Source organism: Lithobates pipiens, unplaced genomic scaffold (assembly GCF_037356315.1).
Source record: "Lithobates pipiens isolate NorthernLeopardFrog02 unplaced genomic scaffold, aLitPip1_a1.2 Scaffold_19, whole genome shotgun sequence".
Lineage (NCBI taxonomy): Eukaryota > Metazoa > Chordata > Amphibia > Anura > Ranidae > Lithobates > Lithobates pipiens.
In genome coordinates, this window is record NW_027507764.1 from 587,892,885 (window position 1) to 587,911,281 (window position 18,397).

The following is an 18,397-nucleotide window of genomic DNA, read 5'->3' on the forward strand; positions in this document are numbered from 1 at the left end:
ACGCGTTCCCAGAGACTGGGAGGTTACAAACTCCTGGTCCTGGACAACGTGTTGCTGAGGCATCGGTCAGAAGGAGCGGTGGAGAAGGTGGCCACCTGACCGATGCTTTCAGACAATTTTTTAGTCCGCAGCCCCAAGGTATGATCTGTTCCAGCAACCATCGCCAGCGACTGATTTACATGGTGCAGGAATACCTAGGGGCAAGGTCAGACTTGGACACCTTTCCCACCAAAAATCCTCTGGCTTACTGGGTCTTGAGGATGGATCACTGGCCAGAGCTTGCACAGTATGCAATTGAGCTATTGGCCTGTCCTGCATCCAGCGTTCTTTCGGAACGCACCTTCAGTGCTGCTGGTGGCTTTGTTACCGATCACAGGGTGCGCCTGTCCACCGAATCAGTTGATCGACTGACCTTCATCAAGATGAATCAGTCTTGGATCACCCACAGCTACCAAGCACCTAAAGCTGATGTAACCGGATAATTTTTTTTGAAATATCACATCCCTTCAAGACTGCCTATGCTGATGCTGAGTGACTGTCCTGTTATGTTGATTGTCTATCCTCTTCCTCCTCCGCTGATATGTTGGAAGAACATTTCTGGTTCTGGGTGATGCCATCAGCCCAATTTTTCTGCCCCTGTTTAACAGGGGCGTTTAATTACAATTTTTGATGCAATGCTTTGCAGCAGGGCTAATTCCTGCACTACAACTAGAGTATATGGGAGAGGTTGCAGTGTGGTGGCACCAGCACCAGTGCCTAAGGCCCAATTTTTCTTCCCCTGTTTAACAGGGCGTTTAATTACAATTTTTGATGCAATGCTTTGCAGCAGGGCTAATTCCTGCACTAAAACTAGAGTATATGGGAGAGGTTGCAGTGTCGTGGCACCAGCACCAGTGCCATCAGCCCAATTTTTCTGCCCCTGTTTAACAGGGGCGTTTAATTACAATTTTTGATGCAATGCTTTGCAGCAGGGCTAATTCCTGCACTAAAACTAGAGTATATGGGAGAGGTTGCAGTGTCATGGCACCAGCACCAGTGCCTAAGGCCCAATTTTTCTGCCCCTGTTTAACAGGGACATGTAATTACAATTCTTGATATAATATTTCACAGGAGGGCCCGTTCCTGTGCCCACCCAGAGTAACTGTGAGGACTTATAGTGTTGTGGCACCAGCACCACAACCACCAAAGGTCAATATTTCTACCACTGTTCAACAATGGCATGTAATTACAATTCTGGATATAATCGTTCACAGCAGGGCGCTCCAGCGCCCCCCAAGAGTCACTTTGAGGGCTTACAATGTTGTGGCAAAACCAACACCTTGTTCCGCCATTTCTGCAGAGCATATAGGGCAGGCCCCTACTTTCAAACATCCAACTTACAAAACATCTCCTATGACTGTTCTAAACACAGGAAACACGTGGCACTTCACAGGCATACTACAGACACCCCCCAGGCACCAAATTTAAAGAAATATTTCACTTTTTTTTCACTTTAATCGTCATTAAAATCAGTGCTCCCGCCAAAACGGCCATTTTTTAAAACATTTTAGGCATTGACCCATGTCACCTGGGGCAGGAGCCAGGTCCCCAAACCCTTTTTAGGACAGCATCTTGCATATTAGCCGTTAAAATTAGCACTTTTCGTTTCGAACGTTCGAGTCCCATAGACTTCAATGGGGTTCTAAAGTTCGTACGAATTTGGGGTCCGTTCGAAAGTTCTGGTGCGAACCGAACCGGGGGGTGTTTGGCTCATCCCTAAAGTCAACCATTGTTTACGTACATTTCCAACTATGGGGGGTAAGGCCCTTGCCCTTGGTCTGCTTTGGTTTGGAGGATCTGCACTCGAAATGGTGAGTGGATGTTCCTGATATGGATACGGAGGACTGGGAGGATATATGGGAATAAAACTTCCAACAGTTGGGGTTGGTTAGGGATCGACTAATCCAATTTAAGCTTGTCCATAGAGCCTACTTAACGCCACACCGATTAAACATAAAAACGCAGGTTTTTAAAAACGCGAAACATGATTGAAAACTGCATCAAGCTGGTAGATGTGAACCTAGGGTGAAACTTTGAATCTGACTGGTAGATTTGAACAACGCAGACAGTTCTTTCTTCAGATGATTTTATTTTTTATTTTTTCCTCCTGGAAATCCCCCCGGAAGGACTCCACCCATACTCATCAGGGGACTCTCTCTTCTTCCAGATCTCTGGATCTCTTCTCCACCTGGTCCGATAAAAGCCTGGAGACGCTGGCCGACCACTGCAAGGCGGAGGAGTGCCACCACGGCCAGGTCATAGTCGAAGACACTCACGAGACCAAGAACATTATCTTTGTTACAAAGGTGATCATGTCAAGCAGAATTTTCCATTGAAAACTCCATCAAGTTACATTGTCACAGTGGTGCTTTAAAAAATATGTATTATTTTCATTTTTTTTATTTTTTATGTATTGCTATCGGGAGGGGCTATCCTACTGGGGACCCTTGTCTCAATGGACCATATTTAGCAATGGGTGAACCTAGCCTTTAAGCCTTGATGAAGGGGGAGATTGGACCCCTGAAACACGCTGGCTTCCTCTTTTGATCTTCTACCTGTTTTTACCTTGGAATAAATGTATGATACTTTTCTATAGGAATACCACTAGGACAATCTTGGGGGTCCAGTGCTACCTATTGGCCTTCTCAAGTTGTCATTTCTTCTGACACTCATACCACGCAATATGCAAGTGACCAGGCTGTTTACCGCTCCTGTCATTTTGTCTCTCCTGCTGCAGGGCCGCTGTGAAGCTCTACGTTTGGTGGATCTCAGCCGCTGTCCGTCTTTCCACAAGTGGATCAAACAGCACGAGGCTCTGCTGGGGAGGAACTCTCTGCTCCATCAATCCGGTGTGTATGGGGTTGAGGGTGCCATCAAGGACAGTAGTATAGCAACCCTTCCAGGACCAGCATTATTTTATCTCAGGGACTTTTCAAACCTATGACAAAACTGCATTTAGGTTACATTGCTTTGTCAGGTGATCACTGTCAGATGACGATGATCGCCAGCTGGACATGTATGTGCTTGGACACAGACCGGGGAATTACCTAAGCTTCCCGAGCCATTATAATGGTGGGGGAAACTGTGACCTGTGCTACAATAACTAGATGCCAGCCCCTTTGTTAGGAGTGATCAGTTCTCTGTTCTGCTGTGTCTATGACAGGCAGCACAGAGAACAGGAGAGCTGGAGCTGCATGCTCCGATCTCTCGGCCCGGCGATGTGAACTGCCTGCTGACAAGTCACATGACTGGCCATACCTGGTGGGAGTCAGTAGCAGATTTATCTATGGAAAACCACTACTTTCCCTTTGTTTATCAGGTGCAGACCTGTGCCAGTTTCTATTTCAACCTGAAAGTAGAAACCAGAACAGGTCTGCACCTGATTAACGGAGGGAATGTGGCAGTTTTCCATGTAGAAAACTGCCGCAGATTCCTGCCAGACCTGTGACGCCATGACCAGACCTGTGACGCCATGACCAGACCTGTGACGCCATGACCAGACCCGTGACTCTATAACCAGTCCTGTGATTCCATGACCAGACCTTTGACACCATGACTAGACCTGTGATTCCATGACCAGACCTGTGACGCCATGACCAGACCCGTGACTCTATAACCAGACCTGTGATTCCATGACCAGACCTTTGACACCATGACTAGACCTGTGATTCCATGACCAGACCTGTGACTCCATGACCAGACCTGTGACTCCATGACCAGACCTGTGACTCCATGACCAGACCCATAACTCTATGACCAGACCCGTAACTCTATGACCAGACCTGGGACTCCATGACCAGACCTGGGACTCCATGACCAGACCTGGGACTCCATGACGAGACCTGGGACTCCATGACCAGACCTGGGACGCCATGACCAGACCTGGGACGCCATGACCAGACCTGTGACTCCATGACCAGACCTGTGACTCCATGACCAGACCCGTGACTCTATGACCAGACCCGTAACTCTATGACCAGACCCGTAACTCTATGACCAGACCCGGGACTCCATGACCAGACCTGGGACTCCATGACCAGACCTGGGACTCCATGACCAGACCTGGGACGCCATGACCAGACCTGTGACACCATGTCCAGACCTGTGACGCCATGACTACACCTGTGACGCCATGACTACACCTGTGACGCCATGACCAGACCTGTGATGCCATGACCAGACCTGTGATGCCATGACCAGACCTGTGATGTCATGACCAGACCTGTGATGTCATGACCAGACATGTGACTCCATGACACTTACCCCTAAGGCATGTGGTCAGACACTATAGCTGGCTACTGTGTTTTTCACCTATAGCAGCCTCCTTTCCCATAAGGCAAGCAGGCCTACCAGTACTTGGTTGCCCACAGGACTTATAAACAATGCTACAGTGCCTGGCTACCACACCAGGGCATGCACAAACTGAGCAAAGAAAACAGGTAATTGTGGTTGGCAGACAGGCAGAGCGGTTCAATGAGAGTCCAGGTAAAAGGCAGGCAGTGCTCAGAGAATAGTTGTTATCCGATCGGAGGTCATACACAGGAAAATCCAATCTATCAAAACAGGGCAGACAAACAGGCAGCATGATCAGATATTACACACTCTAACACACTCTATCACAAGCATGAGACTGCAAGCTTGGCAGGTGTGGTCTCCACTCCAAGTCTGGCCACAATCAATCTCCTTGCAGGTGGACAGACAGACAAGGAAAATGCCATGCACCTGCTCCTGACAACCTATACTGAGACTCCAGACCTGTTACTCCATGACCAGACCTGTGATGTCGTGACCAGACCTGTGACTCTGTGATCAGACCTGTGATGCCATGACCAGACCTGTGATGCCATGACCAGACCTGTGACGCCATGACCAGACCTGTGACTCCATGACCAGACCTGTGATGCCATGACCAGACCTGTGATGCCATGACCAGACCTGTGACGCCATGACCAGACCTGTGACTCCATGACCAGACCTGTGACTCCATGACCAGACCTGTGACTCCATGACCAGACCTGTGACTCCATGACCAGACTTGTGATGCCATGACTAGACTTGTGACTCTGTGGTCAGACCCGTGACGCCATGACCAGACCTGTGGTGTCGTGAGCAGACCTGTGACACTGTGACCAGACCTGTTATGCCATGACCAGACCTGTGACGCCATGACCAGACCTGTGACGCCATGACCAGACCTGTGACTCCATGACCAGACCTGTGACTCCATGACCAGACCTGTGACATCATGACCAGACCTGTGACATCATGACCAGACCTGTGACATCATGACCAGACCTGTGACATCATGACCAGACCTGTAAAGCCATGACCAGACCTGTGACACCATGACCAGACCTGTGACTCCATGACCAGATCTGTGATACTACAGTATGACCAGACCTGTAACTCCATGACCAGACCCATTACATGATGACCAGACCTACAATGTCACGACCAGACACCTGGAAAAATATATATATTTAAAGATTGGGGAGATTATTTAATTGGGAGGTGAGAAGCAACTGGAAAGGAAAAAATCCTAAGCCTGTAGTTGGGTTTTTAATGCAGTCAGCATATAATATTTGCATTGAGCTGTGTGTTTCTGGAAAATGGCTGCCTTGGAGTGGCTGTCCAAGAGCCCAGGCCCACACAAAGGCCAAAAACGATTTTTAAATGATATAGCGTGTTGTGATCATGAGTATATCAATCTATTTGTTAGCACCATGTCCCCAAATTAAGATGAAAAAAACTACAAAAGAACTGGACTTTATAGGTGCAAAATCAGATGAAAAAATAATATATAATAATAATAATAATAAATATATAAAAAATATTCCTTTTATTGGAAAAACAGAATACAAATACATATATTCCATAAAACCAAAACAGAAAAGGGGGTACAGGTTGTGGCTAAACGCCTAATATTTCACAGCTCAACCAGCATAGCAGTAGACGGAGAACTTTCCAGCATGTTTCGCCCTTAAATCAGGCTTCCTCAGGGAAAGCTGGTCGTTCACAATATGTACCGTCTACTGTGTCTTTTAAAAGCACAAGGACTAGAAACTGCCGGGACAACTAGATGGGCCACCTCGTCCAACCAACCATATGCTAAGGGTGGTCATAGATGGTCCAAAAATGCGCTATAGGCAGCAAGATGGCGCCAAAGAGGACACATCAACCAGGATCATAATTTCTCAAAGTATCTGAATCAAAACAGACAGCATGCTTCTGTGTCCTGGCTCCCACAACGTGGCCACCCTTAGCATATGGTTGGTTGGAACGAGGTGGCCCATCTAGTTGTCCCGGCAGTTTCTAGTCCTTTTGCTTTTAAAAAACACAGAAGGCAGTACATATCATGAATGACCAGCTTTCCCTGATGAAGCCAGATTTAAAGGCGAAACATGTTGCAAAGTTCTCCATCTACTGCTACACTGGTTGAGCTGTGAAATATTAGGCGTTTAGTCACAACCTGTACCCCCTTTTCTGTTTTGGTTTATGGAATATATGTATTTGTATTCTGTTTTTCCAATAAAAGGAATATTTTTTATATATTTATTATGATTTTTTTCATCTGATTTTGCACCTATAAAGTCCCGTTCTTTTGTCGTTTTTTTATTTTTAAATGATGAAAATAACCAATCAGATTATGTCTTCATATTGTTCTTTCTTGTTTATGACAGGAAAGGCTGAAGCAAACTCCAGCGTTAATGGCACCCTATCCAGCACAATCAAGGAAGCGACAGACATCCTACCAGAGAGGGGGTGAGTTTGGCGGACCAATGACTTCCAATATGAATGAAAGATATGTTTTTAGTTATTGGAGGTGCCTCCAGGTTAGGGCAAGTCTTGCTCTGTGCTATAGTGGTTCCCTTAGAACATGGGTGCTCAACCTGTGGCCCTCTAGCTGGTGCAAAACTACAAGTCCTATGAGACATTGCAAGACTGACAAGCATGACTCCCAAAGGCAGGGGCATGATGGGACTTGCAGTTCTGCAACAGCTGGAGATCCACGGGTTGAGCACCATTGCCTTAGGACAGTGATGGCGAACCTTGGCACCCCAGATGTTTTGGAACTACATTTCCCATGAGGCTCAGGTACACTGCAGAGTGCATGAGCACCAGGGCTGTCTTTAATATTGATTGGACCCCGGGCAAAAATTTTCTTGGCCCCCCCCCATGCAATTTTGCTCTCCTCCTGCTCTGAGACATACAATAAATAGCAGCTAGACTTAAAATCAGTTTACTGTATCAGATCAGGCAGCTATTGCGATTGGTTGCCAGTGATTACAGCATATCATTACTGCTTAATGACTGGTTGCTAGAGGTTACAGGACACATTACGGCTCACTGATTAGTTGCTAGAGGTTGCAGCAAATGATTTCTGCTTGTTAATTGGTTGCTTGAGATTACTGTACAGTATCACTGCTCACTGATTGGCTGCTAGAAGTCACAGCACATCATCTCCTCACTGCAGGGGAGCATAATACACATATGAATGCCACCTTTATTTGCTGCCAGCCGCATCTATTTACTTAGTAATGCCACCACTATTTACATATGAATGCTGGTTATTTACATGTAAACACAGGGTCTGCAGGTGAGTCAATTGTACAAAACAATAGGGCAGAGCTGGCCACCATTAGTACCATCACTTCACACTGAGATATCGGGACACAGCACAGGACTAAAACTTCAAGGGACAAGGGAATTTACACTGGGATAGTTGGCAAGTAGGAGGCAGCTGCTTTGGGCCCCACAACAATGACAGGGCCCAGGGCAGCTGCCCCTTTTGCCCTGCCTTAAAGACGGCCCTGATGAGCACCATGGGAAATGTAGTTCCAAAACATCTGGGGTGCCAAGGTTCACCATCACTGCCTTAGGATATTGGCACAGTGTGTTGGGTTTGTCATCTATGGTAGGGATTTCCAAACTACAGCTCGTTGGTCAAATCTGTCCCACTGCAATATTTTATCTGGCCCTCTACTGTAAGAGGGGAATTTAATGAGGACTCACATGTAAGAGGGGCTTTGATGGGGACTCTGATGAAAGGGGTCTCTGAATAGGACTATGATAAACTCAAACCTATTTGGAACTTTCTTTGCTTTATCCAGTAGTGTGTACTCGGTGGAAGACCTGGCCAGGAGATATGGTCTGCCCGTGTCCTATGCTGAAGACCCCGGCAATGTGAACTTACCAAGAGAGCTGATGGCGGCCGTCTACCTACGTATAGACTCTCTACAACCTGGACAATACTTTGTGAGTCTCCCTAATGATCCCCATTGGATTCCGTGGATGCCGGAATGTTGGGTCGTATTACATCATGCTATGCTAGGGTCACCTGAATGGCATCCTGTTGTACAAGCTCTCCCCTGCATCATGTTATCAGTAGGAGGCGTTTCTGGGTTTTCTGCAATCGTGGGTTCGTGGGGAGTCCCCAGAATTTATGAACCACAAGGTTTTGGCCAAAAAGGTTTTCAGATTCCCTGTCGGTGTTCTGCCATATAGTGTCCGGGCATCATATAGTGTCCACCCCGTACTGCGCATGCGCAGGAAGGGAGCAGACGAAGCTTCGGAAAATCTCCGAAGCTGAACGGCGCCTGCGCTGTGAGTGGAGGTGGTAGCCCCACCATCCAAGCGGACATAGGGTTCGCCACGCTTCGGGCTTGGCCTCGCTGCGCTCAGCTCTTTTATATTCCTACTCTATGTCCACTTGGATAGTGGGGATAGAACCTGGACTCACGGCGCCGTTCATCCCTGGCAATTTTCGGAATCTGTGTTGCTGTGTACTGCGCATGCGCAGTACGCAGCGTACATCATCGGATGGAGGACCTTATATGATAGGACACCCGAAATAAGGAACACCCTATAATGCATTGTGTAGATATTTCCCTGGTCAGCTGAGTCACAGCAGACAATAATTTGAAGGAATGCAAAGAAGTGCCATGACAATAAGATTATTATTTCTGGTACCTTTGTCCCTTCAATATGTATAGATAGGAAGGGAACTGTAGGGGAAGGAGGAGGCTTCAAGTGATACTGAGTGGAATCAGGAAAACGTAACCATTATTTACTTGGGTTGGGTTTGCAAACAGCTTCATTCATCTTTTTCTAAGTTCCTAACATTTGTGGTAAACCCATTTGAAGTCAATGGCCACCCTTTTGCAGGAAAGGATGGCTGGGTTATCCATTTCTTCAAATTTTATAGATCGGAAAAGGAAGAGGCTATTTTGGACTTTAATGGTACAGTATACATTTATTACAAAAATAAATATCATGACAGATTCACAGAATAAAACAAATAGTGATAATCAAGGCAAAATTCTAAAGCTGCACCAGATCATGACAACTAGAACATAGATACCATGTGTATATTGGTTGCTCTACATGTTTCGTGCGTTTACATTAGCCGCTTCTTCAGGAGCTTTTTACAGTTAGATGGTGATTAAAAGATGATTATCACATAACTATGAAGGTAGAGAAAAATACACATTAGTCACAGAATACAGTGAACAGATATCAGTACTTTATGTATATATATATAATAGCATTTTTTGTAAATAAACTATCTGTTGTGAATCCCCCCCCAATGTTCAATTGTCTTACCAAGAGGCGTCGGATTGATAGGGGGCCAAGGAAAGACGACCCACCCCTGGAGGGCACGGGAGCCCGCTGAGAGGCACAGGATACACAGAATAATAGTCTATTTAAGAAAAAGGATTGTAATCAGTTAAACTCAAAGACCATCCATCCAGAGTGGTGAGTATAATGTAACATAGAATAGAGTTTCTTTATATAGGTATAAAACATTCATAGAGTTACATACCCAAGGGGGTGCATTTGGTTATACAGGTTCAATGGGTGAAAAAATGGTCCCTATAGAGAGTGGTATATCTATAGGATAAGGGCAAATATATTAGCTTCATGGGTGTTATATATGGCAAATTTCAAAAACAAATTATAAATATACACGCATGCACATACATAGATACATAGCTCCCAACTGTTCCCCGATTTGGAGGGACTGTCCCTGATTTGGAGCAATGTCCCTCTGTTCCTCTTTCCTCCTCATTTGTCCCTCATTTTGGTCTGATCTCTATAGTTTTATATAAAATGCACTCTTTATCTTTCAAAAAGTGTTTCCTAGTGCTAAACCTTGCATTACATTTCTAAATTGCTGCATTTGTGAATTTCAAAAGCCAATATAAAGCAATAGTGGTAAAAAAAAAAACCCCCATGTTGAAGGCACACGGCCTGGTACGGCTCAGGAGGGGAGGGCGCCCGCTCGTCCCCACCCCCTTTCCTGGCCGGCCGGGTAGCGTGCTCGGATAAGGGTCTGGTGTGGATCTGGGGGGGACCCCCACGCCGTTTTTTCGGCATAGGGGGTTCCCCTTGGAATCCATACCAGACCTAAGGGCCTGGTATGCTCTCGGAGGGGGAACCCACGCCAAATTTTTTTCATAAATTTGGCGTGGAGTTCTCCCTTCAGAGCTAATAATTCTGTCAAAGTCGCCTCCGTATAGACAGAGATCCGACTTGGAGGCGACCTCCATTGAAATCAATGGGTACAAGTCGCCTACAAGTCGGATTGAAGTAGTACAGGAACTTCTTTTGAAGTCGGAGCGACTTCAGTAGCGTGCATTAAGACGGCTCTCATTCACTTACATTGATTTTTAATGTTGTCCAACCTGAGGCGACTAGGGGCGACCTGAAGTTGGATCTGAGTCGCCCCTGTGTGAACCGAGCCTAAATCACACTTGTTTATTAAATAAAAATAAAAAGGAAAATAGAGAAAGCATAGTCAAAGCATAGCCAGAGTCCAGTAACCGGATAGAGTAGTCAGCCAGGCCAGAAGTCAATAACCAGATCGGGTAATCAGCCAGGCCAGAAGTCAGGGATCCAAGAAGAGCAACAGCAAGCAGGATAAGAAGCCAGAAGGGATGTCAGCAAGCCAGTCTTTAAACAGAACCACAGGATATGATTTCTTATGATGTGACCAAGGCGAAGGCAGAGGTGAAGTGAGCTGGACAGCTTTAAGTAGGCAGGTCAGACGAGCAGGATCAGGAACAGCTGGTAACTGTGGAGAGAGATGAGAGCTGGCAATTAGCCAACAGCTGAGCAGCCAGCCCAGAGAAGGAAGGCCTAAGCCAGCCCTGACAAGCACGCAGAGAAGAAAAGGGGGAAAGAGAAATGTTTGACTGCCGCAATTCGAGCCACATTTTATAAAAAAGGTTTATATGAACTGGCCTCATTGAGGTGAGGTGGGGTCATTGCGTTCAGACGCTCTATCCAGAGCATCTCATGTTGAGGTATGATTTTGTCCCAATTGCCCCCCCCTCCCCCCCCCGGGTTCATTGGGATTACCTCAAAGACAAAGAAAAAAACATTTCAGTATGGTACTTATCTTAGAGCCTTATATGTCTGGTAACAGGTGTAACTATTTTTCCTCCATCTGAATAGTATGTATGGTCTCCAATTCTTTGTCTCAACTCACGTTTTGTTTTGCCGATGTAAAATACACCGCATCTACAATTCATGATGAATATAACTCCTTTGGATGAGCAATCAGAAAATGTTTTTGATCTATGCCATTGGCCATTTGGTAACCTTATACCTTGGCCTTCTCTGACACATGGACAGCGTGGACAGTTGCCACACCGATATGTTCCTTAGTGGTAGAGAGTTACTGTCTCTGTGTGGTACATAGTGGCTAGAGGTTAGTTGTTCTCTCAATGTGGTTGCTCATCTGAAAATAAGTTCAGGAGTGGGTCTGACATATTTGGAGATGGTATGGTCCTCAGTGAGGAAATGCCAATTCTTAGCAATAAGTGTTTGCAAATGTGGGTCATAAGTGGAAAACCTTGTAACCAGGCCCACGGTTTGATGAACACACATAGATGGGGTGTTGTATAGTATGGCCCCTCCTTGTTTTGGTACATGCCTTATTGAAAGAGTGTCTTAAAAGAGTACGAGAATACCTTTGTGCAAGTAACCATTCTCGTAGAAGATCTGACGTTTTTTAAAATCTATGTCCGAAGTACAATTCCTCCGAAGATGGAGATACTGAGCATAAGGAATGCTTCGTATCAACGAGTTCGGGTGTGAGCTACTGGCGTGAAGTAGGATGTTACCAGCACTGGGTTTCAGATTGTATATAGCCTTCTGAATCAATTGAAATATTAAGATCAAGAAAAGATATTTGTGGCACAGTCACTGAATATGTAAATTTAAGATTGTAGCTATTAATATTCACTTGATCCATAAACCTATGCAGGTCCCTCTCTGTGCCGGTCCAGATCACCAGCAGGTCATCAATAAATCTGAACCAACACAGGATGCAGAGGAGCCAGGGCACATATTGATCACTGGAGAAAACTTCTCTCTCCCATCCTCCCAGATAGAGGTTAGCATAGGATGGGGTGCAGCACGTGCCCATGGCTACACCCTGCACCTGTAAATACAGCTTGTCCATAAAAACAAAATAATTTTTGGTTAAGATAAATGACAGTAGCTCTAGGATGAAGCAATTGAAAGGCCAGGAGTTTCTATCTTATTGTCACGAGGGCCACGTACCTGAGGTGAGACCGAAGTAGTGGAGAGGCCTCCCTTGCACCTCGGGTCCTTGAAGCCTCTGGAGACAGAGACTTGGTGGACACAGAGTGGCACGGGCAGGGCCGGACTTACCATTGGGCTTGACTGGGCTCAAGCCCATGGGCCCCGCCCAATAGGGGACCCTGTGGGCCCCGCCGAGATACATAGCCGAGTGTACTCGGCTTTGTGCCGCTCACAGTCACACACAGTCCCGCCCTATGATGGACATAACACAGGGACTGGGTGTTACTGTGAGCCGAGCCAAGTACATTTGGCTACTCTCGGCTCCGTTCGGGACTGTGAGAGGACCCGAGAGCCGCCGAGAGGACCCGAGAGCCATCAAGAGCCACTGAGAGGACCCGAGAGCCGCCGATAGGACCCGAGAGCCACCAAGATACACAGGACTCTATGTATGTATCTCGTGGCACCATTTTTAAACCTCAAGACTGCAATGACAAGGGTGCAAATGACACTAGGGCAAGGCTGCAAATGACAAGGCTGAAAATGACAAGGCTGCAATGACACTGGACAAGGCTGCAGATGGATGGGCAAGGCTGCAGATGGACACTGATAAAGCTGCATTGATGGGCATTTAAATGTAAGTTTTTTTTCCTTAAACTTCCCTCCTAAAAGTTTTTTTCTTTAAAATTCCCTCCTAAACTTGGGGTGCGTGTTATACGCCGATAAATACAGGTCCGAAAGTGACTCAAGCCCAGGGGCCCCCACCACCCTAAGTCCTGCCCTGGGCACGGGTGCCAGGGGTGAGGAGCACCGTGCAAGCCTTAGTCCGAGATCCAAGCTAAGGTCAAGTCCAGTTTGGCAACAAAGTTTAGAAGGGTTAATCAGAAGAAGAACAGTCGAGATCCAAGCCGGGGGTCGGTTCCAATCTGGCGACTGAGTACAAAAGGGGCAAAGAAGTAGAATGTTTAAGGTACAAATCCGAGGTCAATGGCCAGCAGCAAACAAGAATAGACAAATAGGTTTCCAGGTCACAACAAGTTTAGACGGATCACACACTAGCAAAGGAACAAGGGGGGACTGAAGAAATGTCAGCATTTGGGAGTGTCTGCGCTGGGCTTATATTGGGAAGTTTGAGGTCACTTCCTGTGTGCCTCCTGGGTATTTTCCCACCTTTTTTCATCAGGTTGAGGTTACTTCCTGTGCACCATCTGGGTATTTTTCCACCTTTTTCTATCAGGTTGAGGTCACTTCCTGTGCACCACCTGGGTATTTTTCCGCCTTTTTCCATCAGGTTGAGGTCACTTCCTGTGCACCTCCGGGGGATTTTCCCACCTTTTTTCATCAGGTTGAGGTCACTTCCTGTGCACCACCTGGGTATTTTCCCACCTTTTTTCATCAGATTGAGGTCACTTCCTGTGCGCCTCCTGGGTATTTTCCCGCCTTTTTTCATCAGATTGAGGTCACTTCCTGTGCGCCTCCTGGGTATTTTCCCGCCTTTTTTCATCAGATTGAGGTCACTTCCTGTGCGCCTCCTGGGTATTTTCCCACCTTTTTTCATCAGATTGAGGTCACTTCCTGTGCGCCTCCTGGGTATTTTTCCACCTTTTTCCATCAGGTTGAGGTCACTTCCTGAGCACCATCTGGGTATTTTTCCACCTTTTTCCATCAGGTTGAGGTCACTTCCTGTGTGCCTCCTGGGTATTTTTCCGCCTTTTTCCATCAGATTGAGGTCACTTCCTGTGCGCCTCCTGGGTATTTTCCCACCTTTTTTCATCAGATTGAGGTCACTTCCTGTGCACCACCTGGGTATTTTTCCGCCTTTTTCCATCAGGTTGAGGTCACTTCCTGTGCGCCTCCTGGGTATTTTCCCACCTTTTTTCATCAGATTGAGGTCACTTCCTGTGCGCCTCCTGGGAATTTTCCCACCTTTTTTCATCAGATTGAGGTCACTTCCTGTGCGCCTCCTGGGTATTTTTCCACCTTTTTCCATCAGGTTGAGGTCACTTCCTGTGCACCATCTGGGTATTTTTCCACCTTTTTCCATCAGGTTGAGGTCACTTCCTGTGTGCCTCCTGGGTATTTTCCCGCCTTTTTTCATCAGATTGAGGTCACTTCCTGTGCGTCTCCTGCAGGCCTGTACTGGCCATCGGGACTACCGGGAGTTTCCCGGTGGGCCGATTGGCTCAGTGGGCCGGTTGTCAGACAGTGTGTTATGTGTTTTAATCACTACACTCTCCCTGGACTCTCTGTGTCTGTCCTGTGTTACAATAAGGCTCAGGCTGGTGGCGGCAGCTCTGCTCCTGCACCCGGCACACAAGCACCACCCCCTCGTGATGCTGGCATAAGTTGTCCCGGAATGAAATTGACAATCTGGGAACAGGGGCGGACCGAGCCTCCATAGCGCTGGCTCTATCTCCGCCTCCACCTCCTCCTGATCACTGGTTGCTATAGCCGCCTTGCGTCTGGCAACCAGTGACGTCACAGCCCAGCGTTGAATGCGGAGGAGGATTTTACATCCTCCTCCTCCGCGCTAGTGCTGCTGGGAGTCACTGCAGGTTCTTTTACCTCCGCACTTGGCTCCAGTGACTGGCTTGCAGGCTGCAGCTTGTGTGAGGTATTTCTGTTCCCACACGCTGCGATTACAGTGTGTACTGCACGGCATCTCTCCCTTCCTCCCCCCTCCTGCCCACCTCACACTGACACATGGACTGAAGTCCCCTCCCCCTTTTCCTCGGCTCACAGACAGGAGAAGGAGGAAGAGGAGAACGGACACAACAGGACGGGATGTGCTGATCTGAGGTTTGTGCTTGGCACTTGCAGGAGAAGAAGACACAGAGACATGGGGCAAGTTGTCAAAAAATAATACTTGCAGTGATTTTGGGGGATAAGAGCGTGCTGTATGTGCTAGGAGGCACTTTAGCAAAGGAGAGAAATTGTGCTGGAGGGGGGGGGGGGTCAGATTTTTTTATTCAACCCCCCCCCCTTCCTGCACAATTTCTCTCCCCTCCCAAAGTGTGCCCTCCTAGAACATACAGCACGCTCTTATCCCCCAAAATCACTGCAAGTATTCTTCTTTCACAACTTGCCCCCTTCCCCATCTTCAAAGACAAACTGGCTGCTATCACGGGGATAATTGTACTGTCTGGTATCCTTGGAACTTTGACAGACTATCAGGAGGTGCACTCCTCTTCCTCCTCTCTCCACTAACTACCCCCCTGCCATACACTCCGCACTCCTCCACTGTACATGTTACCCCCCTGCCATACACTCCGCACTCCTCCACTGTACATGTTACCCCCCTGCCATACACTCCGCACTCCTCCACTGTACATGTTACCCCCCTGCCATACACTCCGCACTCCTCCACTGTACATGTTACCCCCCTGCCATACACTCCGCACTCCTCCCCTGTACATGTTACCCCCCTGCCATACACTCCGCACTCCTCCACTGTACATGTTACCCTCCTGCCATACACTCCGCACTCCTCCACTGTACATGTTACCCCCCTGCCATACACTCCGCACTCCTCCACTGTACATGTTACCCTCCTGCCATACACTCCGCACTCCTCCACTGTACATGTTACCCTCCTGCCATACACTCCGCACTCCTCCACTGTACATGTTACCCTCCTGCCATACACTCCGCACTCCTCCACTGTACATGTTACCCCCCTGCCATACACTCCGCACTCCTCCACTGTACATGTTACCCCCCCTGCCATACACTCCGCACTCCTCCACTGTACATGTTACCCCCCCTGCCATACACTCCGCACTCCTCCCCTGTACATGTTACCCCCCTGCCATACACTCCGCACTCCTCCACTGTACATGTTACCCTCCTGCCATACACTCCGCACTCCTCCACTGTACATGTTACCCTCCTGCCATACACTCCGCACTCCTCCACTGTACATGTTACCCTCCTGCCATACACTCCGCACTCCTCCCCTGTACATGTTACCCCCCTGCCATACACTCCGCACTCCTCCCCTGTACATGTTACCCTCCTGCCATACACTCCGCACTCCTCCCCTGTACATGTTACCCTCCTGCCATACACTCCGCACTCCTCCACTGTACATGTTACCCTCCTGCCATACACTCCGCACTCCTCCCCTGTACATGTTACCCTCCTGCCATACACTCCGCACTCCTCCACTGTACATGTTACCCTCCTGCCATACACTCCGCACTCCTCCCCTGTACATGTTACCCCCCTGCCATACACTCCGCACTCCTCCACTGTACATGTTACCCTCCTGCCATACACTCCGCACTCCTCCTCTGTACATGTTACCCTCCTGCCATACACTCCGCACTCCTCCTCTGTACATGTTACCCTCCTGCCATACACTCCGCACTCCTCCACTGTACATGTTACCCTCCTGCCATACACTCCGCACTCCTCCTCTGTACATGTTACCCTCCTGCCATACACTCCGCACTCCTCCACTGTACATGTTACCCCCCTGCCATACACTCCGCACTCCTCCACTGTACATGTTACCCTCCTGCCATACACTCCGCACTCCTCCACTGTACATGTTACCCCCCTGCCATACACTCCGCACTCCTCCACTGTACATGTTACCCCCCTGCCATACACTCCGCACTCCTCCACTGTACATGTTACCCCCCTGCCATACACTCCGCACTCCTCCACTGTACATGTTACCCTCCTGCCATACACACCGCACTCCTCCACTGTACATGTTACCCCCCTGCCATACACTCCGCACTCCTCCACTGTACATGTTACCCTCCTGCCATACACACCGCACTCCTCCACTGTACATGTTACCCCCCTGCCATACACTCCGCACTCCTCCACTGTACATGTTACCCTCCTGCCATACACTCCGCACTCCTCCACTGTACATGTTACCCCCCTGCCATACACTCCGCACTCCTCCACTGTACATGTTACCCTCCTGCCATACACTCCGCACTCCTCCCCTGTACATATTACCCCCCTGCCATACACTCCGCACTCCTCCACTGTACATGTTACCCCCCTGCCATACACTCCGCACTCCTCCACTGTACATGTTACCCTCCTGCCATACACTCCGCACTCCTCCACTGTACATGTTACCCTCCTGCCATACACTCCGCACTCCTCCACTGTACATGTTACCCCCCTGCCATACACTCCGCACTCCTCCACTGTACATGTTACCCTCCTGCCATACACTCCGCACTCCTCCACTGTACATGTTACCCCCCTGCCATACACTCCGCACTCCTCCACTGTACATGTTACCCTCCTGCCATACACTCCGCACTCCTCCCCTGTACATATTACCCCCCTGCCATACACTCCGCACTCCTCCCCTGTACATGTTACCCCCCTGCCATACACTCCGCACTCCTCCCCTGTACATGTTACCCTCCTGCCATACACTCCGCACTCCTCCCCTGTACATGTTACCCTCCTGCCATACACTCCGCACTCCTCCACTGTACATGTTACCCCCCTGCCATACACTCCGCACTCCTCCACTGTACATGTTACCCTCCTGCCATACACTCCGCACTCCTCCCCTGTACATATTACCCCCCTGCCATACACTCCGCACTCCTCCCCTGTACATGTTACCCCCCTGCCATACACTCCGCACTCCTCCACTGTACATGTTACCCTCCTGCCATACACTCCGCACTCCTCCCCTGTACATATTACCCCCCTGCCATACACTCCTCTCCTGTACATATTACCCCCCTGCCATACACTCCTCTCCTGTACATATTACCCCCCTGCCATACACTCCTCTCCTGTACATATTACCCCCCTGCCATAC

The 18,397-nt window shown here is 48.4% G+C and overlaps 1 protein-coding gene across 2 annotated transcripts in view; it reads left to right on the forward strand.

The window, feature by feature from the left end:
- LOC143997746 (cyclic nucleotide-binding domain-containing protein 2-like) overlaps positions 1-18,397 on the forward strand; it is a 117,245-nt gene that overhangs the window by 73,883 nt on the left and 24,965 nt on the right. For both annotated transcript variants that reach the window (XM_077493539.1, XM_077493538.1), the window contains exons 7-10: positions 2,207-2,345; positions 2,777-2,888; positions 6,720-6,801; positions 8,151-8,295. In XM_077493539.1, the coding sequence (XP_077349665.1) occupies positions 2,207-2,345; positions 2,777-2,888; positions 6,720-6,801; positions 8,151-8,295 (478 nt within the window). The remainder of the gene's footprint in view (positions 1-2,206; positions 2,346-2,776; positions 2,889-6,719; positions 6,802-8,150; positions 8,296-18,397) is intronic.